This window comes from Falco punctatus (genome assembly GCF_963210335.1).
Source record: "Falco punctatus genome assembly, chromosome: 12".
Taxonomy (NCBI): domain Eukaryota; kingdom Metazoa; phylum Chordata; class Aves; order Falconiformes; family Falconidae; genus Falco; species Falco punctatus.
The window spans coordinates 1,658,860-1,681,193 of record NC_137592.1 but is presented as its reverse complement, the minus strand read 5'-3'; the positions used below and the strand labels follow the sequence as shown (position 1 = coordinate 1,681,193).

Genomic DNA, 22,334 nt, shown 5'->3' with positions numbered 1-22,334 from the left:
ACATCTGCAGCTACAAGTAGGGTCCATTACATCATATATTAGCAGAGTTTGGGTTAGTTTCAAATCCCCAAACACCACCATTTTAAGCACTCCAAAACATCTAATGAGGTTTCACTAGCATCTGAAGTCTTGATGTGCATAATACTCAGACAAAACCAATTTAGCAACCCTGTACTAACAGTAAACACTAATGCATTAAGGCTTATAGAAAGTTACTTCCATCTTCTGAATCATCTCTGAACTTGAAGCTTTCATATGAGCTTCAAATTGGTCAAATTCCTTTAAAAAGGTCTGGTTTCGCAGAAGAGCTCCTTTTTGTCGTTCTTCTATTTCTTTCAAGTATCTTTTCAGCTTCACGTATTTTGATTTCATTCTACGGGGGAAAAAGAAACCCTTTTATTTTCATATTATTTAAGTATAAACACATCTTTTACAACCACCCTTCTTCAGACACATGCATACTAATGCTTACGTAGGAGCTGCCCCCTCAGCCCTTGCAAAAGAAGTAGACATGTCCTTCTGCACAGCTGTCCAAAGCTTCATAACACAACTGACAGGATGTCTGCTACATAACTTCAGACTGAAACAGGGGGGTTTAGTGTTCAGAAGGGCAAGTATATTAAAAAACTCTTGTAAATCTGTTTTAAATGGATTATGTTTTAGTCACATCACATTAAAACAAAATGAAAATTGTATTTAGAAGAATGTGCTCCCCAAGTCATACAAATTGTAACATGAAGGCTGCAGTTTCACAACTGCTTTAAACCAACCTAAATCCATGCTGTCACCAAAAGTGGCATCTCACTCCATGCCTTTCTTTTTTGTGCCAATACTATCCCCTGTGTGGCCAAGTGACAATTTAGGCCAAGAGTAATCCAGCTGAAAACACCATCTACACCAGTTCTCACCCATCCAAAAAGCAGATTCACTTTGAGCCAGACTTATTTTCTTATGAAGGGCAGCCACACAAGCCTTTAGTGCCAACAATGGGAAAATGTGAACCAGGTGCAGTCAGGAGCACTCCTTGGTCTCGATGTGCCTACAGGTCTGCTTAAATCAGGAGTGAAACAAACCTATATCCCCCAAACTACCAATATTTTCAGAGAAACTTCAGTTCAAAACTTGTTAGATTCAAATAAATCAAATAAAAACAGAAAACAAAGTACATGTGATGCTCCCCAAACTGTTTAGGCACTTTTTTCTGTAATTTACACCTTCGCTTTCTAATCTAAAGGTCCTCTTTCAGAAGAGGAGTTCCTGAGGAACTGGTCATTATTGCACCTAGCTCTTGGTCCCTTGAGCCAAGACAGAAAAGTCACCTCTGAGCTTTACAAAACACATTTGAGGAAAGGAACAGAACAATGGATGAGACACTTTTAATTCCTCTTTTGTTGTTCTAGTTTGTTGATTTGGGTTTCGTGAGGTTTTTTTCTCTTTTGTTTGTTTGGGTTATATTGCACTTTGGTTTGTTGTTTAGGGTTTGGGTTGTTTTTTTGTACCACCTGTATATGCAATTTACATTAAATAGATAATGCAGAAACAATCCAAGCATCAGGACCAGAACCTAGAATATCCTCCAGGACTTGCCAAGACTTTCAGACTTTCAAGACCCTAGGACTTTCTTGCATGAACTATGCTACAGTGATTTTGTAAAAGTTGCATAAAACCAATTTGCATGTTAGTTATTACGAAGATAATAACATATACAGTATTAATAGAATAAGGCAGTTGCGTTATTGCTGAAGTTATTTCACCAATAACGCAAGAGACATTAATCTTACATTATACTTAACATATGAATATAAATTTATTATAAAAAAACCTTCAAGGTCACATTCCAAAAGCATTCCACGATACCCAACTCTTTGCAACCAAAATAAAATAACCTATAAGAAGCTTTTCAATGGGCTTACAGGTATGCATCAGATTTCCGGTATTCCATCAGTTTTCTTTCTAATTCTAGCCTTTTGGCTTCACTGGAAGAAAACAAACAAGACAGTAAGATAAAACTATTTCACAATTCAAACTCTCCAAATGCAAGAAATAAAGCATTTTTTAACAGAGCATAACCTTTTCATAGCAGAAAGCACATTTTTGCTAGATTAGCAGTCTTACAGGTTGATATGCCAGCCAAGCTTATCACTAACACACACACACACCCACACCGCCAAACAAAAAAACCCCTAAACCTCAAAGCTTTTACTTTTCTCTTTGTCCCTCGCTGGAACAAGAGCTATGTTGTTTGAAAGGGAAAAGATGCCTGAACATGTACGTATCCACACAAGACCCACCAAAAAGCCAGAGACTTTTGCCCAGCTTAAGCTGCTATTCCAAGTCCCTTCTCCAGCAGCCCCAAGAAGGGCTCTGAACCCTGAGACTCATCACGGGCTCATGCCTCCCTTTCTTCCCCACTCCGAGTCCCAGAGCAGATCACTTCCAATGCAGGAAATACTCAGCTGAACTTGTTCAAATGGACAGCTCCCCAGAACTTCTCACAGGAATGAATCAATGCATTAAAATGGAAAAAAAAAAAAAAACAAAACAATCCCAACTGGTTTACAGACCCAACGTCCTATCCAAGATTTTTATTTAACAATTTGAACTGAAAATCAAGTACATATTTCACACTTACACATTAAAGCCAAGTACATCTAGAGATGTGCTAGCACTACCTGCCAGTACTTAATACAGGATAACAGATAAAAGTAACCATCAAAAATATTTACAGTTGTGAAAATGCTATGGGGCCATCTGTATCCGCCAAAAGTAACGCAAGGTTATAGGCCCATGGGGATGATCAATGTGCTTAAGAACAAACTCCATATCTTATCTACAATCTATTTCAAAGTAAATCTACTTTAGGGAGGAGAAAAGAGCAAAGCTGATACTATTTCATAATTACAAACTGCATCTGAAAATGAGCAGCCATCCCACGAGCAAAAAAAATAAATAAATTAAATTGATAAGACAGGGGCTTCTAGTAAATTCACATTACAAACCCTGCAACAATCAAAGTGTCTTGAGTTGCTTATTAAAAAGTAGCATCAAATTCTTAGTAGTGAGGAAGGCTGTACACATCCAAGTGATGTGGGCATATACATGAGATTGCATACACCTGTATGGCTAGGTATGCTTATCTGTGGATTTGTGCACTCCCCCACAGCCACGTCCGCACCACAGCCACACACATCTGCCTCCTCCCAGTTGCCCTGCAAAGGAAAGCAAGGGGGAAAAAAACCTTTCTGCTTCTTAGTCTGTGAGATCAAGGCATCCATTTTACCCATCTGATCCTGCCACTGTCTGAAATAAGATTAGGTTTTCATGTCATGTATGCAATTTAAAAGCCACGCTTCATCTGGGATCTCATCCTTTCAATTTCCTTTAACATGATGGACAGCTAAGCAAAAGCAGATTTCAAGATCTTGTTTTTACACTTCTAGAAGTAATTTTCATGACTCAGTGAAGATCACCGATATCCTGATGGATGTAAAAGCCAATGGATGCAAACAGCCATTGGCTCCAATCCTATTTCTCATTCTTTGATACCATGGGTAGTACATCACACTCCTTAGCTCCTGAAAGGCTGCTTCCCTCCTACCGGTGTGGATTTTCAGTATCTCGTTCATTAGTCTGTTAGAGATATTTAGACAGCACATGAATATAGAAGTAAGGTCTTCTCAAGGCAAGACAAAGCAGTATAAAAAAATACCAGCTAAGAGCCTCTCAGCATTTGAGTATCATCATTACGGATGCCTAAAATGGTTACAGCACAGCTCGTGGTGTTTTGCAACACAGCTCTGTCCAAGCACTGAATTAGAGGCAATCAAGACTTTACTTGTAGATTTTCTTGCCCAGGCTCTGGCGAGGTTTCAGCAGTTTCTTTGTGTCAGCGACAGAAGCAAAGCTTAAAGCAATACAGGGATCGTCCTGGCCATTCCGCTGCACCACAGCCTCCTTTTTTACATGAAAAAGGAAAGCTTTCCACCTGAAAGTTTTATTTGTTCACGCAGTTTCGCATTAGATTAAAATGGTGCAAACAGTCAGTTATCAACCTTTTTTTAAATGGGCAAAAATAGCATACCAGAACTTTTTAAGGATTCAGGTGGCTCATTTTCAAAGAACCCTGATTCTTCAGTCTACAGAGTGTTGGTTTGGGATTTGAAAGCAGAATTGAATTCTCTGGTCAGCTGCAAGCTCTCTCTAATCTCTGTCATTTCACCAGGCATCAATCTGTAGCGATATTTGATCCCTCACCTCCCATTTAAACCAGCAGGACTAAGATGCCTCAATATTTTTTGAGATACCAGGCCTTAGTCTCTTTGTGCTTCAGTTTCGCATCCATAATGTAGGAATAACAGTACTCCTGTCATGATACCCTGTTGAGATAAGTACATAGAAAATTGTGCAACACTTGGGCACAATGCAATCTTCCCATAAAAGTAAGAAATGTTATTTTTACAGTTGTTTTACTACACCAATCTGGCATTAAATCAACTGTTGAGCATTCAGCTGCATCCACCTTACCAGCCTGGAGCCTGGCCAGAGCTTGCTCAAGCCTTAGCTGACGCTGCTGGTCTCCTGGGTGGGTTAGAGGAGGCCTCTTTGTTACCATCTTCTACATACAACCGATACCAGCTGACATTTCTGAAAGTAATAATCCCTACCTGGTTTACATTCTCTGTTCTGGACATCTCAGCATTTGCACACATTTACTGCAAATCCCCCTCAGTGTGAAGCACCTGGCCTCACTGTCTGAAAAGCAAAGCTAATTGCAAAGTTAGTCACAGTGTTAAGTACAGCACTTAACTATATAATGCATTTAAATCATTGCCCACGTGCCTTTCTCACTGGCAACCACTGAAGATTAAGTGCTGAGTAATCACAACATGGTCAGGTCTGTATAAAATGTAGAAGGTAAACCCTCTGCCCTGATTCACTTAAGGTCTTTGACACCTCAAGCCTAATTCTTTCTAATTTTGCTCATAACAGATACCACTGACCTGTGTACAGAGGCCTATGCACGCAGTGATTCTTATATTTAGATTGGCCAAAGTACCAGCATTGGGAAATAAAACATGGCCAATAGAGTCTAACATGTAATTTGAAGCACAGTTACACGTTCTTTGCACAAGTCTCAAGGCAGTCCACACTGACCATTTATTGGCAGCTTAATATCTGGTGGCTAATTTCTCAAGCACTACAGAGCTTAGATATTTAAAGAAAAAAAATAATTATGAGAATAGGTTGAAAAGAAATGTTCACGAGAACTCCCTTCTAGTTCACCTAGTCAGATGAGGGACATAACCAAGCAGTAGCATCCTCACCATACTCAATATCTTGCACAAACAGCTTATTAGTAGTGGCTCATTGTGTGCTTAAACGCAGCTGTGAACCGAAAGCAGGACTGCCGTCAGGGGCGAAACAGCTGTTGGGTACTTCAGGTCTTAGGAACAGGCGACTTGACATTAGATCAGTGCAGAATTCCAAAGCAGGATTTAAAGAAGCTGAAACGCTCCAGTGACTTAACAGAAGTTTTTATACTTTACACTTTAAAAAGTTGGTTAGATAGAAGGTATCACTTTGAGGAATTCTGCAGAGGCAGTTGCCTCTGCAGCATCATTCCCAGAAGCAAAAGCAGCATACAACTTGCAGTCTGGTTAAAAAAATATAAATTACTCCTTGTTTGTCGCCACCACCAGGTACAAATACATATTTTATTTTATATTTGAAAGTACATACAACAGAAGTTTGCCAGGCAAAAAAGTTCTATTTATTATCACAAGACCTGTTAAGCTGGATCTCCAAAGGAAGCACAGCTTATGCCATCGTGCTGTCTGTCTGTAATTCCCCTTCCTCAAATAACTCCTGAATGTTTCAGTGCAACTGAATTAGAGAGATGAGCAGATGTTTGAAACATCCTATGTTCCCAGAGGTTTCAGAGGAGTTGGAGAGGGGTAGGTAGTTCATTTGTGCAGGGTGAGCTCAGCCTTAGCTCAGACAACAGAGAAGCTACAAAGGAGGTGACCCAACTTCACGCAGACAGGGCTCTCAGGAAGTACAAGACATCTCCCATCCTAAACACGAGGGACATCTGCATACAAAGACATAGTTTAAAGCAGCATGCAGTCTAGAACGCTCAGATTTTAATCTGCCCTCACTCTTCATTTTCTAACACTGCAATTTAGATAAAGTGCCCTCCCTATCTAGGGCCCACATCTTTAATAATTTCTATACAACAAAAGTATACTTTGTATATTCTTATCCGGTCTTTTAAACAGCAAGTTATTCCCGTTTTGCTTGCCAGCAGTCTTCCAGACCAGAACAGGATATTAGCAAAGACATAACGCAGCACTTTTGTAAAAGCACTATCTATGTGCACATTCATATTCTCACGGCCACAGTGTTGTTATTTCTGCTAATACCGCACATTTCAGACACCAGCACAAGACCCAGAAATCAAAGTCTTCTGCAGGAGTTGGAAAACAGGTACTGCTTAAATACCATAAATGATCTCGAGAGACTTCCTCTGGCCAGAAAAAAGTGCTAATTGACACCAATTACTGTGGTTATTGCAGCGAGTAAAAGGCCGGGAGCATCACTAATTGCGCAGAGCTTCAGAGGAACTGACCACAGACGGACATCTCTCAGGCCAAAGCAGAAAGCCTGCATCACCGCACACGCTTTCTTCCTGAAGTCATATCATAAATCTTAAACTGAAACACATAAAAAAACTTTTTTTTTTTACAGATTAAAAAGGTGTCTGTAGAAGAAACATCTGTACACATCCATTCATCAGCTAGCCAGCTCCACAATACCAGCATCTGTATCATTTGCTTGTTTGCTTAAAATAACAATTTTGTAAATATTGCAAGAAGCGCTCCAAAAGACCCGGCCAGGCAAGCAGGAGCAGCACCAGCAGGAGGCCTGCCGCGCTCTCAGAACCCCCCGGACCCAGAGCCCAGGCAGCAGCGACCCGCGCCGCCAGCCGGGTGCCCGCAGTGAGCCCGCCTCAGGCGCCCCCCAGGCCGTGCCGTAAAGCGCCCCGGGACGCTGCCGGGGCCGCCGGGCTGCCCACCCCCGCCGCGCAGAAGCCCTCAGGTATTCACCCCCCGCATCACCCCGCTACAGCTCTCCGGCAGCGCGGCATCGGCCGCCTACCCCCCGCCTCCCCAGGGCAGAGGCCCAGCAGCCGCCGCCCCCTGCGGCAGCCGCGGGCGCACCGGGCCGCCACGGCAGGGGCTGGCGGGGAGGCCCGCGGGTGCCGCCGCCCCTCCCCTCGGTGCCCCTTACCCCACTGGGGCGCGGCGGGGGGCGAGCCCGGGGGGCGGAGGCCGGCGGAGGGGCGCACGGTCTGCTCACCTGTCGCGGAGGCGCCGCAGGAGCCCGCCGAGCCCCTGGCAGCAGGCCCGGGGGGGGGCGGCGGCGGCCGGGCCCGGCCTGCTCATGCCGCGCTGTTTACGCCGGTGGCCAAAGCGACGGCTCCCGCCGTGCACCGCGCCGGCCCCGCCCCGGAAGCCCCTCCCCGCGCGCGCGGCTGTCCTCCGCAGTGCTGCGGCCGGCGCTGGGGCGGGTCGGCAGCGGTGCGTGTGCGGGTGTCTATAGGTACGATACGGACATACACAGCGCATAGGTGCGCACGTCCGTAGCAGGGAGGCACCTGCGGGACTGCGGCCCAGGGAGCCGTGCCCGTGCTCCGTCCCGCCGCCCTGACCGGGCCCTGCCGCTCGCTCAGTAAACCCCGAATTGGCCGGGGTCTGGGCAGCGGCCCCTCAGCGTTCCTCGGAGGCTGCCCCGGGGCCAGCCTTGAGGGCATTTGTATGCCTTTAGGGCCCTCTGAAGCCTTCAGTGGCTTAAAATATGTCGACTATGTGAGCGTTGCCAGTGCAGGAGACAGGAGGCATGCATGTGAGGGCTGTAAGAGGTCTCCCCGCCATTGTGTTGGAAATCTGTGGCGTAACTTTGGGGGACTGTTGAGAGTTTAAACATGTAATCCTAAATTATTGCTTCATCTGTTAATATAATGTTAATGTTAATAAATCTGTTAATTTAGGTATTACTACAGCAGTTAGGATGGCTGTGGTGCTCAGTCAATTCTCCAGACTGGTGCTGAGGAGAGCTGGGCCCCAGCCTGTTCAGTACCCTGGGGGAAGGCAGTAATCTCCAGAAAATGGGGTAAATGCAAGGCACCAAGACATTAACTCCAAAAATAATTGGGAGCTGACAAACAGTTATGGTAGCAGGGCCCCACTTTAATAGTTGGTTTTACTGAATTTCTTGTACGGTATGTTTTTCAGGAAAATAACCAAGAAAATGCAAATGGCTTCTTTCCGTTTGTATAGAAATCAAACGTGTCAACAAAATTCCTGGTTCCTTCTCCTCTGAATTGCCACTTTGTCAAGCTGGCAGAGCTCTTTGATGTCCTGTCACCAAAATCCATTGGCCAGTGGAAAAAGCCTCACCTTCCCTGAGTGCTGGACCAGCTCTGACAGACCTTGCATTTACATCTCCAGCTGGCAAACGAAGCAGAGAGGAAACCCACAATTTTTTCATCTTCACATAAAAACTTAGGTCCCTTTGAAAGGAAGTTGCCAAATTAGTGCTTAAATTCCAGTGACCCCATGAAGTTCAAATACCATGAGAGTATTTGAATTAAGAAGAAATGCTACATCAATAGACAAAATTGTGGATGGCTGTGAAATGCTTAAGCATAATTAGAACAGCAATCAGTATACAATTAGCATGAGATCACCATCATAATTACCCTTCATTAGAACTTCTGTCCAACAACTGCCACATAAAAGCATCAGCTGTAGTTGCAAGGTAGTCATGGCATGGCTGAGGATGCGGCAGTAGCTGGGGGCTTCAGGGGCTCATCAGGACAAACTTCTGGGTGCTGCTGCAAGGCAGCCCCATCCTGTGGGTCAGGGTTCTGCCACTGGGTTTCAGTGTCACGATCCAGCAGCATTCCTAGTGTTTTTCAGCACCCACAGTGTCAAACCCAGAGAAACCAAATTTGAATGTAAAGTAAAAAGCTTTGCTGAATTGATGTAGTGGTACTTAACAGTCCCCAAATTAGCTTCTGTCACTTGAATAACCATGGCTGCTGCCTGGCTTAGCCTTTGCATATCCATGCTAAATAAATGGCTCAATAAGATATGGAAGGCTTTAGCTCATGTAAGAGCTTACCTACTCAAGAAAATACATATGCAAAGGATTTGCAGATTTGGGAGCCTTTTATTATTGAATTCACATAAAACACACTTGTGACGAAAGTCATACTGTTCTTCCTCACTCTGCTGTTTATTGAAAGCAAAGATGAGCTATGGAGACCTCCATCACGGTGCGACTTCACATCTTCGCAAGAACCAACAAGTGAGATCTGGGTCTGCACTTGCCTCAATTTCCACAATTGGGCATGTTTTCCCCAGGTCTTGACTTTCTAACCGATGTCCACCACAGCTTGCCCTTTCCTTAAAATATATGTAGGAGTGAAAAAATGGAGCTTTGGCGTCTCAGCTGTGAACATGATCCCCCCACCCTCCTTGAGATACTTGTAGTACTGAGACTTCTCCAGAGCCTTTGTATCAGCATGATGTTCCTGCTCAGTCATGGGAGCAGATAAAATGGAAATAAAAAGGGTTTCATGGTTAAATTGCTTCCCCCCCCCCCCCCCCCCGAAGGTCCCTTATAACAGCTCTCTTTACTAATATGTACGTCAAAATAAACAGTCTCCCCTTTGACACCAAGGTGAGGCACTAAAAACTTGTTATTTCAGAATGTCAGCCATGAAACGCGCTCTGTCGGGCTGACACATATATTGAATGCATCGCTGATTGTCAGTGAAGAAAGCTGTCAAAGGCTATATGGCGTTGGAACAAGAAAACACTTTCATATACGACAAATTTGTTATTTTTCAAAACAGGCAAAGAATCTGGCTTTCTTCAGCCTGTACCTGTGACATACCAGGTTTGGTTCTGGAAGACTACACTGCTTTCGAAAATATTTGTGCTTGCTAAAATAATATCAAAACTTTCAAACGCTTCTGGTGCTATTTAAAATGACAAGCATACATTATATTTACATACTGGAAAACCTTATTCCCAAAGTAAGATTTCCAGGTTTCAGCTGAAAGGGGTTGATCTCCACCTGACAGCTCAGATTTGTAGGACTGCACAGTTTATTTGTCTCTCGTGCTGTTTCAGCCCCAGCAGATTTTCTTTTAATGGTGGTCCACAGTGGAACAAATGTGAGGAGCAGGGGTCTTGAGGGTGCTCACCTACCCATGACCAGTGCTGCCGCCTGGGAGAAGGTGGGCTGCTCCGCACCTCCCTGCCTGCCTCCCACAGCATCTCTTGCTCCAAATCCCTTACCTGGAGAAACGGGCAAGGGCTGGCAGAGAGTCCTCTAACTGGGGAGGAGCTGGGAGGGAGCATCAGGGATCATGGTGACAAACTGAGGAAATTGTGGCAAAATGGTGCTGGCGGAGAAGAGAGGCCAGGAGGGGCTGGGGTAACTGCAGCAGGGGGTAGAGGTCTGTAATGCTGCCGGGGATGGTGCTAACCTGGCCTCACCAGTCCCAGTGCTGTGGCCAGTACAAAGGAGAAGAAAAAAAAAGTGGAAGGAAAGCAGAAGAAAAGCAGACAGGGTCAAACATTCTGATGTTTTATTAAAAAAACCCAAACGCCCACAAAATAAGATGACTTTAGCGAGGGCCCCCCGATATGATTCCTGCTCTGTTCCTCTTGTCCCTCTACTCCTTGTCTCGGTGCTCACCCTCTGCGGTACCACAGCCCCAGGCCAGTGACATGATCCTGGCGTTGACACTTGATGGGCTCATAATTGACTCAAGAATAATCTTGTTACTCATATCCCTGATAACCAACATCAGTACCCCATCCCTGAAAGCCTACAAAGAGGAGTGTTTTGTTTGTGTTCTCCCTTCAGTACTTAACACTTCTTTTAGATTGTTTTAATTTAATTTTAATGTAATCTGATAAGAGCTGTAAAACTGTCAAAGAAATCTGTCTCCTTCTGTCTTATTAAATACACTTTGAATGAAATTATGCTTTTTTTCCCCCAATCGCTGCCAAACGAAAGTATCTCTTGATTCAAATGCAGGGATTGATGTGCACTAATCTTAACAGCTTTACACACTCTTTTTAATTTAGGGTGGAAACCATGTGTGCTTTTAGCATCCTGCTTTCCTCTGGAGATGTAACAGTACCCCGGAAGGTGCAGAATCCACCTCATTGTGATGAACATCTGGCCACACGGTGCTCACCTGCAGGAGAAAAAAGGGGTGAGAGGAAAAAGAAAGTGAAAAATAATACATCTTTGCAGGGGAAAAAAAAGGGGGCGAGGGACTGACGGTACCTGCCTCCAGAGACAGCTTGTGCTGCTCTCTTCCAGCGAAAGGCTGGGTTCCCAAGGTGTCACCCTGTGTCCCCACACTTTAGGACATTGCTGCCAGCACATCTACCATGGCTGGCAGGGCACCTTCCCCGCTGCGAGAGGGGCTGCTCCAGCCTGAAGCTCCATCTGCAGAAGGACCCGCTGTCTGCAGTGGGTGGTGAGGTGAATGGCAGGACTCGAAGGCACTGCCACGCTGAGAAAAACTAGAGGGAAAAATCTTGCATTTCTGCCTTTTTGACTATTGGGATCTTTCCGAAGATCTCTGCCACAGTTTTCTCTGCCCGATGCTTTTTCTTCCCAGGTGCTACAGATCATCTGCCTCACCCTTGGCCTTACCCCAGCCCTTGACTACATCTGTCAGAAATCGCTGTCAAGGGGTTGGCTGGTTTTCCTGAGCGATAGATCTATGCACTGTCTGTACCTGCTGCAGCCTGTTTGCCACAGCCTCTGATCTAAAGCCAGAAAATGGAGGGGATGCTGCTTGGTCCCAGAAAGGTAGGAAACTCTTTATATAGGGCAGAAATTGCCTGTGTCCTCGTGTAGAGTGCCTGGGACAAAGCCTCCCCCCCCAGCCTCTGCATAACCACCCCACTCGCACTGTTGCTGTAATGGTAACGATGAGCTTTTACAGATTAAGAGCCCTCTCTGATTTTAGCTGATTTTCACTTAACGTGAGAAAATACAAATATTGCTTGACATCTGGATTAGAGTAAACCAAATCATATATTCAAAAGCATGAAAGAGAAATCACTGGTTGAAAACAAAAGGGGCGATTAGCTGCGAGTACCAGTGTACACAGCAGACACAAGCATAAGATACAAGAGAGCCTGAACATTTCATTGCCACCATTTTGCTATTTCTGCCCAAACACGGCAGGATGGGGTTTGTGCGTGGTTCCTCTGAAAAGGGATTTCCAGAAACATAGCCTGTGATGTGCTGAAGAGAGTTTTTTTTCCTCTCTGCGCTTATTTGATTTCTGAGAGTGACCGTACATTTAGCTTGCCTACAAGTCAGAACAGAACTGAATAAATTTTCTTCTCTCTCTCTTTTTTTTTTTTTTTTTCAATTAGATTCATAATACATGCCCTGGTAGCTATGTAAAAGACATAAAAAAAATTTACATAATGCCCATAAGTCTTTTTGTTAATGAATCAAGTCCCAAATGAAGAGCACTAATAATGTATTAGTAATCAAAGAGCAAATAACACCAGTGAACATATCTCAGCAGAGCAGTTGTGTGGATCCATTTCCGACTGTCAGTGTCAATGCACGGAAATAGTAATTAACATGTTGAATTTAATGTTTAAATTTTAATAAATTTAAATGTAATAAAATGCTTTTATTAAATGTTACAGTTCCTTGAAACCTATTATTACTCGTTTCTGATGCATAAATAGAAAATACATTGTCTTACTGAAGAAGGCATTTTCTGCTGTCGACAGGACAGGTGAAATGAGTTCCTCCAGCAAGAACTTGTTAACACAGAAGCCAATGATAAATGGCTGATTGAATAAAAACCTTAAGAACGCAACTACAGCATTTAAAACTATATAATATTTATTAAGAACGTAAGGGCCTTATCCAAAGCCTATTGACATAATTGAAAAGTCTCTAGTAATGTCATTGTCAAGTAATTTTGAATTAATACTGGAGAATTTAGATACAAGCACACGCCATTGTTTACAACTCCACATTGTTAATGAGCAACAGAAATGCCATGGCACGGGGAGGGAACCAGTTTAAAGCCTGTGTGCCGGGAAGCATCCCTCTTCTCCAGCTGTCTCTAAGGACTTGTGGAGTCTCCTACACAGCATGTGAGGCTCTAAGACCAGAAGGGATCAGGTGTGACCCGACTCAGGCTCTTCCAAGGCCAAGGATCTGGAGAGGATGCCTGGGAGAATTCAGGTCACTCTGCTTTCACAATAATTCAGAGTCACTTCTGTTTCTAAGATGGAGACACTAGGAATTAACCACCCTCCATCTAAGTGTCTGCTGTTTGAAGAGGAAAGAGGAGATTGATGGTGTTGAGCTTCCCCATCCCTGAAGGAATGAGAACTGAATTTTGGTTTTCTGAGATGTGAGGCAAGTGTCTGAGTTTGAACTAGACCACTCGCAGCCAACCATCAAAAGGCTCAATTCCTGTCTTCTCCGAACTCATCCACACCTTACGTTCTGGAGTGTCCCATACAACCAACCACTGCTTCCATTTCTGCTGCTTAGTTGGAAAGAGTTCTGCTGTGTTTCTGAGCAGGAAAGACTATTTTGTGCTATTTTGGATCATTATGGAATGCCTCTCTCAGGCCTGCAGAAACCAAAAAGAAAGCAGGAAGAAGCCTTCCTTCACAAATACGTAGCCCAAATCAATCTCACAGCTGCCCGCTTGGGTCTGGCAGCAGGCAGCATTCCTCTGCCACGCAGGCTGCAGCTTGACCCAGGTGCCATAGCCCAGCATGAGGCAGAGCCAGCCGCACACTGCAGACCACGACCACCGAGAGTTCAGCTTCATTACAAATCGTGGGATGGAGAACATCCATCGTGGGGCTCGAATCTGCCAGATAACTCTCCAAACAAATGAACGACACGGTGCGCCTGAGCGTCTCGCTGCCCGCTCTGCACCCGCAGCGTGCAGCCGTATGTTCACAACGCCACAGAGCGCCTGCAAAGTGGAGACTTTGCGCCCAAACATTTTCCTAGGCACAAAAGTGCCCTACCTCGCCTTCAACATGTGGTCTTTTGCACCGAGTCAAGATTCAAGAGGGTGCCATTTTTTTGCCAGGATCCTCCTTCAGGAGGCCATGTCATTCCCAGCTCCCCATCCACCGTCCATTCCCCATCTCCAACAGGTAAGGCAGGAGCACAACCACGGGTTGGCCAGTCAACTCCGTCTCTCTTGATCTTAACCCTTGCTGCTGCTTTGAAGGACAGAGACATCTCAGGCTCTTCCATTAGCATTTTAACAAATGAGTGGATTAATCTCACGTACTGACTGAAATACTGGAAAAGATTTTCTTCTACAGGTCATGAAAAATTAAAGGGAAAATATGAAATAACTGGGAAATTGTTTTAACTGAATTAGATAATGTTTTCCTTTTAGCACCACATTTTATAGTGATCTGTTTTGAAGAGTTACTTTCCGCATTGGCAGGGACAAGGCATTTAGACAAGGTAAAAAGCCTGGAAGATCCAAACCCCCAGACTCAAAGGGAGAGTGTCTGGCCTATTGTCTATTTTGATTAATGAAGTCTTTTGCATAGTGAGTTAATGTTATGTTTACTAAGCAGGGAATACTGCTGTGCAGCAGAAGCATCAGAAGTATGAATAATATTCAATATGATAACTACATCAATAAGCTAATCTACGTGTTACTGGATTCTGCTCAAAAAATGCCTCAAATGGTATTTGTTTATTTCCTAATTGTCAGCCACTTTGATGCACTTGTCATCAGGTTCAACAAGTGCTCCAAGCTACAAGGGTTTGAAACGAAGGGAAGCACTTGGGCAAGCCTTGCAGTTCAGGGCTTTTTTGGACGAAGGAAATAAGATCCGAGGACTGTCCCTAACTGACGGCACAGGTAGCGAGGTGCTGCTCTGTAGACAGACACTGACAAACACTGAGTCTCTTGAGAATACCTCACCACCTTAAACCAAAATATTTAAAACCTGTTAAAGGTGTTAATATTTCAGCCCGAGTGTTTGCAAGTCATTGGCCACTCTTTAAAACAAAAGCGAGCAGATCGGCATACATGGAAAATAAATGCGCCTCCCTGAACTAGAATTAGATGTAAACCTGAACTAATTCCCAGCCACTGTTTGGCTGCTGTCTCCATTTTATTTTTACTTCTGTCTGAGGGTTGGAGCTGAGTGTCTGGACACTGTGAAGGGCTTTTTCAGCAAGCACTGTCTGCAGAGTGAGACCAGATTTCACCTGGGGCAGTAAATATATGCTGCTTCTCCGAGTTCTCCATTTCATTGAAATCCAGTTTTGAGTGGACAGGGGTTTTTTCACTTCCTGTCCCAGAGCACACAGTTTTTCTGTGATTTATTAAGCATTTTCCCACCTGTTTTGTACAGAAGATTGTTCTGTGATGAATGAAAGGATCCATATGTATAAAGTGTTCATTCATTTAAGAAGCAGGAAAACAAGCATAAGACTATGAAATTAATTAAACTGTGTCTGCTCAGAGCTCGGCATCACTGGGCCCAGCCCTCTGCGCTCCATTTAGTGTATGCAACAGTAAATAATTGCACTGAACATAAAAAGGAACCTGAAGCAGAAGCTGGCAAAAAGGCTTGAGGAGACGGAAAATATTCTGACAGCGCATTTAGATAGTGCTTGAACATTCATTTCAGCTCTACTTTCGAGGAAACACTTGTGTCAGTTAGGCATGCAGGTGGGATCTGCGAGCAGCAACGGTCTGGACTGACTTACAGGCTTAAGGTCAAAAATGTTTCGACAGTTTGCAGATGCACGTACCACGAAGAACCTCTCCAGAGCGCAGGATGGTGGCCCGGAGGTGCTCTGCTTCCATCAGGAGAGGGCCAGACCCCGGGGACAGATGCTAACAGACCTGAGCATCCGAACGTGGCCCTAAGCATTCGCCTCCAACTGCCCCCCCTTTGCACAGCACCAGCGTGCCTTCAGGTGCCACACAGCCCACCCCGAGCAGCACAACTGCAACCATCCAGTAAACTTTTTAACGAGCAAGCCTTTATTCTTGCTCAATTAAAACACTCCCCTCGCTTTTTTTTTTTTTTTTTTTTTTTTTTCGAAAGTGCATTTATTTGCTGCACCCCGAAGCACTCAAGGACGCACTGCCAGCCTGCCCGGCGACGGCCTGAGCGCCCAAGCCTTTAATAGCAATTAAATAAGCAGCAATTAGCCAAAGGCCAGAGCGAAATCTGGGCTGGCCGCACCCCCCCGGGCCACAGCGAGCCCCCCGCCGCTAGCCTGGGCGAAGTGGCTTAAAAAGAAAGAGAAAAACCCAGGAAAAAAGCAAACCGCCCAGCTCCGCGCAAGAAACCGAAGGGAAATCTCTTCACCCGGGAGGCGACGCGGATCGTTTTCGGGAGCCGCTGGAAGACCCCGCCTCGCCACTCGGCTCTGGGGGTTGCAGCCAGCAGCTGCTCGACCCCTGCTCTCGCCACGGCGACTCCCGACGAGGGGCGACCCGCCGGCAGGCGTGGGTGCCCCGGGGCGGCCCGGGCTCGGGGAGCTGCGGCGGCGTGAGGGGCGCAGGTAGGTCCCGCTCCTTTGCCTCTGCTCCCTGCTCACCGCCTCCCTTTCCCTCTCTTTCCCCCCCGTCGTTTTCCTCCAGTGATTTAAATCTGGCGATTTTATCACCCCGGCAGCGCGGCCGCGTAACGGCCAGCGACAGGGACGCTCGCTCCCGGTCAGAAATCAGGCGGCGGCGGCCCGGGGGGTTGAGCGCTGCCGAGCACCGCGCCCCTCGGGGCTCATCCCGCTGCTTCCCGGCGTTCGGCCCGAGCGGGGCCGGCGGTGGCCGCCAAGGGCTAAAGGCAGCGGCTCAGGCGGCCCCGGGGCTGGCCGGAGGCTGCCGTGTGGCGCGGGGCTGCGGGCTCGGGTGGTGGGAGGGCGGCGGCGGGTCGGAGCCCCCCGAAGGCTGCTCCGTGGGGGGAGCGCGCCGAGAGGCTGGGCTCTGGCGGTACCAGCCCGCTGGTACCCGGCTGCCCCGGTAGAAGGGGCTGGATTCCTTCCCCCCGCCCCGCCCGAGGGGCCGTGGCCGCAGCCAGGCGCGGAGGGAGATCGCGGCTACCGGCTCCGCAGCCCCCGAGCCCCCTCCCGAGCGGCTCGGCGCGGGGAGGGGCTGGGGCAGCGCCGTGTTCCCCCCCGCCGAGCCCCCCGGGCAGGCTCCGGCCGCGCTCCTTACCTGGCTCCGGCCGCTCCGCAGCGAGACCCGCCGGCGAGGGGCCCGCCCGCGGCTGGGCAGGCGGAGGTCGCGCTTCCCTGGAGCCCTCCTGCGGGGGCGACGGGGAGCGAGCGCTGGGGATGCGCCCCCCGCCCGCTTTAGCCTCGGGACCCCCTTCCCCTCCATCCCTCCCTGCCTGCGCCGGCCGGGAGACCCCGTCCTTCCTCCCCGTATCGATTTCAGCCCGACGCTGATCGCATTTAGGCCAGGATTGGGGTATAATGGAAATATCATCAGGAGACAATTACCTTTTCACAGCATTCACTTCTCCTCCCAGACACTGTTATTTGAGAAATAGGATCATTTGATTTCATATTGCACTAAATAACACCCAGCCATCTCAAATTGCCAGCTTCTTAAAAGCCACCCATTGGAATAAATTGCAGAGCGACTCTTTTGGCTCTGGCTTTTTTTTTTTTTTTTCCTCCTTCCCCTCTTCCCTCCTCTCCTCTTCTCCGCAGAGCGGCGGGCCGGGGCACCCGGGCAGGCTGCGCTCCACGAAGTGCCGGCTCCTTCATAGGCGCCTGAGCCGCTCAGCCCGACCTACGCGGGTTTTACTCGTGTTTTTCTCCCCCACCGCCCCCCGCCTTTTTTTTTTTCCTTCCCCCCCCCTCCCCCTTAAAGCCAGCTTTTCCCCCATCCCCGCCTGGGTCCCGCGGCTGCCAAGGTGCGATGTGCCTTTAAGGCTATCAGTGCGCGCTCGCTAATCTGGTCATCACAGGCTTCATTATATCGGTATTAATGTCATCCGCGGATTACTAATTAGATTTGCGGGATAAATGAAATTACCCGAGTGGGCTGCGTGGGAGGGGGAGCGGAGTCTCCCAGCGCTTCCCGGGATTTACGGAGGGGGAAAAAAAATCGTGTGGGGAAAAAAAATATCCTTTTATTTCCCCTCCTTTTTACTTGCCCCCCCGGCCAGGCCGCCCCGAGCCCCCCATCCCCGCGGCGGGGCTGCACTCGCGTCCTAATCGTGTTCTCCTCCGGCAGACACTAATCAAGTAATTTCCCAATCCCAGCCCCATCAAATTGCTCTTTAGCTGTTGAACTGTGGAGTTTTGCTCCTCTTTTCTCATGCTAATCAAGCCCATTCAGCATCTCTCTGTGAGGCTATTTGTAGTGGAATAAATCTCCTTGTTTGCCTGCTGCATGATTAATTGATATTGTTGTATGGCTTTTGTTTGGGCTGCGGGAGAGCTGAAAGGCAGTGCATATTGGATGTGACGAAAGGAGCTTGAAACATCATTTCGCTGCTGAGGTCTTTCAGAGGTCGAGGGATAGACCGATCGCATTATTCATCCTATTTATTTATCCTTATTAGAAAATATGATGAAAGAATAAGGCCCAGAGTCTTTTTTTAAACATTGACTAAACAGCGCATACACAACCCCAATTAAAAAAAGTGCCCAAGATGAGGCCTTTTCTCCATATTAGAAAAATAGCTCTTTTTAACGAGGACCAATTAAATCGTACTTCATTTTACCTGGGATCTCACAATAGACTTGACAACAAATTGCCTTTCTTCTTCACTGTTAATTACCGGCAGAATCAGCCGCGCTCGCAGCGTCGTGCGCCCCTCCCCGGCTCACCCGTCCGAAGCCCCCGGCAGCCGGAGAGCGGGGCCCCGGCTGCCCCCCCCGCTCCCCCCCCGCGGGCAGCGCAGGCTGCAGCCATCGCCCAGCCCGGCCCCGCGGCGCGGTGGCCGCCAGAGTCGGGCCCCTCCGGCTCCAGCCCGAGGAGCCCAGCCTGGCCCTGGCCTCCGTTCCCAGGCCTCCCCCCCGCCCCCCCGCTGTGTTAAAAACTGCGGCCGGACTCCCAGAGGACGGCACTGCAACCGGGAGATTCAATTACATAGTCCCGGTCCTTTGCTTCTCCCACAAATGGCTTTTTCCCTCCCCCAAATATTTCCAAGTTCCTTTTCAGAAAGGAGGGGGGGGAATAATAAAAAAAAAAAAAAAAAGGAAACAAAAACCACAAACTGAAGAACAACAGGAAAAAAAGAAGGGGGGGGGGAAGAAAAGAAAGAAACTGTTCTCCTTTCTTTTCCCTGTATGCAGGGTAATTGATAGGCTCTATCAGAGGTCAGGATTTGCATAAGAATTAAGAGCAGTAAATTAATTTAATATTCAATGCACATCTCCAATTATTCCTGCAGACCTTTGTCTCCACGGCTGGCAGAGAGAAGGTTCAGCTGCTCTTCAACCAAACAACATCTGTGCAGTTAATAATTTGATAAACAGCTCATACAAATAGTTTCTGAATTATCTGCCAACCCAATGACTATTCAGTTTTGAAACACTTGGCAAGGTCTGCAACGTGCGGTCGGGGCTTTGTAGCCTTGTTCCAGTGATTTAGCTGCCCGGGCAGACATTTTCCCTCCTTATCTCTTAAATATAATCAGCTACTTGCAACAAATAACCATCAATAACAATATGTAAAATAAGTAATTACCAGTAATTAATAAAAGCTTCCCCCCCCCCAGCCCCCATTGCAGATGAGGTGCAGGGGTGCCAGCGCGCGGGGCGGGCTGCAGCTCACTGGGCTGGGGGATTCCCACGTCCCCAGCAAACAGCCTGGTGGGGGCTGGGCATGCCACAGGGCTGGGGGTCTCACCCCGACTCGGGGGGGGCTGGCTCTTCATCTCTAGCTGACCCGCATAAGGCTGCCCAGTGAGCGTGGGTGCCCACGCAAATGAGAGCCGGAGAGCTCTCGCTGTGTCTTGGCAGGGGCCCCTTCCCTCCGTGCGGGATTTACAGCCCCCGGCTCCTTCCTTTCCTACACAACAACCTGGCAAAGGGACAGGTTTTTCTGGGAGCCCTGGCTGTCCCCCTGCCCGGGTCTCAAAGGAGGAATGGGTGATTTAGCAGGTGGCTCTGCTAAATCCAAATTCCAGCCTAAGGAGGGCATCTTGATTTTCCCCCGTTGATTTCCAGGGGAAATCCAATCTTACAAAATTGACGTGTCTCCATCCATCCCAGTGTGGAGTAGACGTACGGCTCCATGTAGGCCAACCACCACACCTTCCGATACAACCCACGATGATGACTCGCATCGCTGCAATAGCTCTCAACTCGCCTGATTTATTTTTAAATGCATGCATTTAATGCACAACCGAGAACAGTAACTATAGGGGTAATACCCAAACGCTCCACTCTCCATGGCGTCATCGAGACGATAACCTTGCGCAGACACGGGATAGCCCTCCCTAATTTCCTCTTCGGCGTGGCTTGTACTTTTGGTGTTGCTTCTGGTACCTACTGATAAATGTGAGTGAATACATGGAGAAGGATTTACATGGATACTGGGAACCCACTTGTAGCGAGCTCGGATCTAGTGAAACCTCGTGGCTAATGAAGATGAATGGAGAGGCTGATTTGTTCCAGTGTGTTGCAGCCCGCTGCCCTCCTTGGCAGCGGGAGCAGAGCGGACTGAGGAGTGGGTGCCGGCCACCCGGCAGGGTCCTTCCTGCCCCACCGCCCATCTTTTAAACAACCTGACTTCCCCACGCAGCAGCCGCCCTGCATTTCAGATTGCTATTGCAGCACCTGTGTTCACGGGGCTAAACTGAGTGCACAGAACAGTTCCTTTTTCTGGTCGATAGAACTGTTTAGGTTGGAAATGACCTTTAAGACCATCACATTCAACTGTCAGCCCAGCACTGCCAAGGCCACCGCTGAACCATGTCCCCAAGCACTGCGCCTACACCTCCTGGGACAGCCTGTTCCCGTGCCTGGCCACAATGTTTCTGTGATGGCAACTACATCATAGCTTTCCTGCTGCACAGTGGCTTCCAGCTCCTGTGTGTTGCCCGTGCCTTGCACATGGCTGTGGATGCACTTCAGTTGGGCTGTTGATCCCACCACCTTTCTGGAGGAGAAACCCCGATTCCTACATGACCATTCTCAGGCACTTCCATGGTTTCTAACACATCAATAACCCCTGAGTCTTTGCTGCCGCATGGATCTCCATCCCCCGCCTCCGCTGGGATGGCGTGCCGACAGACCTCGCTAGCACACCTCGTGAGCACACCATCCCTCAAACGCTGGCGTGCTGCCAACGGGCTTATCTCTAGTGAGCCTGGTTTTACTCCTTCCCCCCTTCAAATCTAGTTTAGCACTGCTAGCTCCAGCCCAAAGACCCTTGTCCCCCTCTGAGACAGGCACACCCCATCTGTCGCCAGCAGCCCTGCTGCTGTGACCAACCCATAATCAAAAAACTCCCAAATTCTGCCCATGACAGCGCAACATAAGTGCTCAAAGCCACTGAAAACCACACCGAAGTTCTGAGTAGGCTTGATGAGAAGTGCTAGGCTCAGTGCCCTTCCACTGTAATGAGGGTGCCCAGCACTGACCTTTCAGCACTGCAGACATTCCCCAGCGCAGAGGCTGTGCTGGGACGGTGCTGCGAGGCCACCGCGCCAGGGGAGTGTGGCAGTTCGAGCTGGGTGCTTACCGCTCAAAACCCAGCTGTGTTCTTCCAAGGTGCATTCGCTCGGGGAAGAGCTGCCCTTCCCGCACCTTGCGGGTGTGCTTCTTGGCCGTGTGCTGATGAAGGGGATCAACTCCTGGGGTGGATCACAGGGAGCACGTTTCCAGCTCATGCTCCAGGATTTTTTCGTAGGGTGAGACACTGCGGGACACAGCCAGGGAATGTGGTTTCCAGACCTCTCCTCAGAGCTGCATATAATCACATTTGCCAGATAAGTAACTGACCTCATCCTTTGTCCCTGCCCTGGCCTGTATGTCCAATTACTCTGCTGGAGTGCAATGAGAAGGAAAATTAAATTTACACACTGGGTGCCATTAACAAACCCAGCAGACACCTCACTTTTGTGTTAACGAGCCTCCTGGTGAAGCCACCAAGGAAAGGGTAGCACTGTGGCATCTCCTGGTGTTGTTCACCTTCTCCCCGGCCCCGAGGGAAGCCCTGTCCGGCCACCAGCGTTGCAGCACCCAGTCCCACAACCAGCGCCATGCTGCCTGCCCTGAGCGCCTGG

The 22,334-nt window shown here is 47.9% G+C and overlaps 1 protein-coding gene and 1 long non-coding RNA gene across 19 annotated transcripts in view; both read right to left on the bottom strand.

Annotated features, from left to right (window-relative positions):
* The window catches only part of KIZ (kizuna centrosomal protein), a 55,539-nt gene extending 47,989 nt beyond the window's left edge, over positions 1–7,550 (bottom strand). For 4 of the 17 annotated variants that reach the window (XR_013931309.1, XR_013931310.1, XR_013931311.1 and 1 more), the window contains exons 1-3: positions 7,360–7,547; positions 1,914–1,976; positions 217–373 (exon numbers count right to left, since the gene is read on the bottom strand). Coding sequence is in view for 9 of the 17 variants with exons in the window: in XM_080407787.1 (XP_080263913.1) it covers positions 217–373; positions 1,914–1,976; positions 7,360–7,445 (306 nt within the window). In the remaining 8 variants the exon portion in view is untranslated. Of the gene's footprint in view, positions 1–216; positions 374–1,913; positions 1,977–5,785; positions 6,092–7,359 lie in introns of all 17 variants that reach the window. The other 13 variants (XR_013931313.1, XM_080407793.1, XM_080407792.1 and 10 more) reach the window with 8 other exon arrangements.
* Positions 7,551–7,583: 33 nt separating this feature from the next.
* The window catches only part of LOC308071816, a 117,258-nt gene continuing 102,507 nt past the window's right edge, over positions 7,584–22,334 (bottom strand). Inside the window, exon 5 of one of the 2 annotated variants that reach the window (XR_013931315.1) lies at positions 7,584–11,281. This is a non-coding gene — a long non-coding RNA (uncharacterized lncRNA). The remainder of the gene's footprint in view (positions 11,282–22,334) is intronic. The other variant, XR_013931316.1, reaches the window with a different exon arrangement.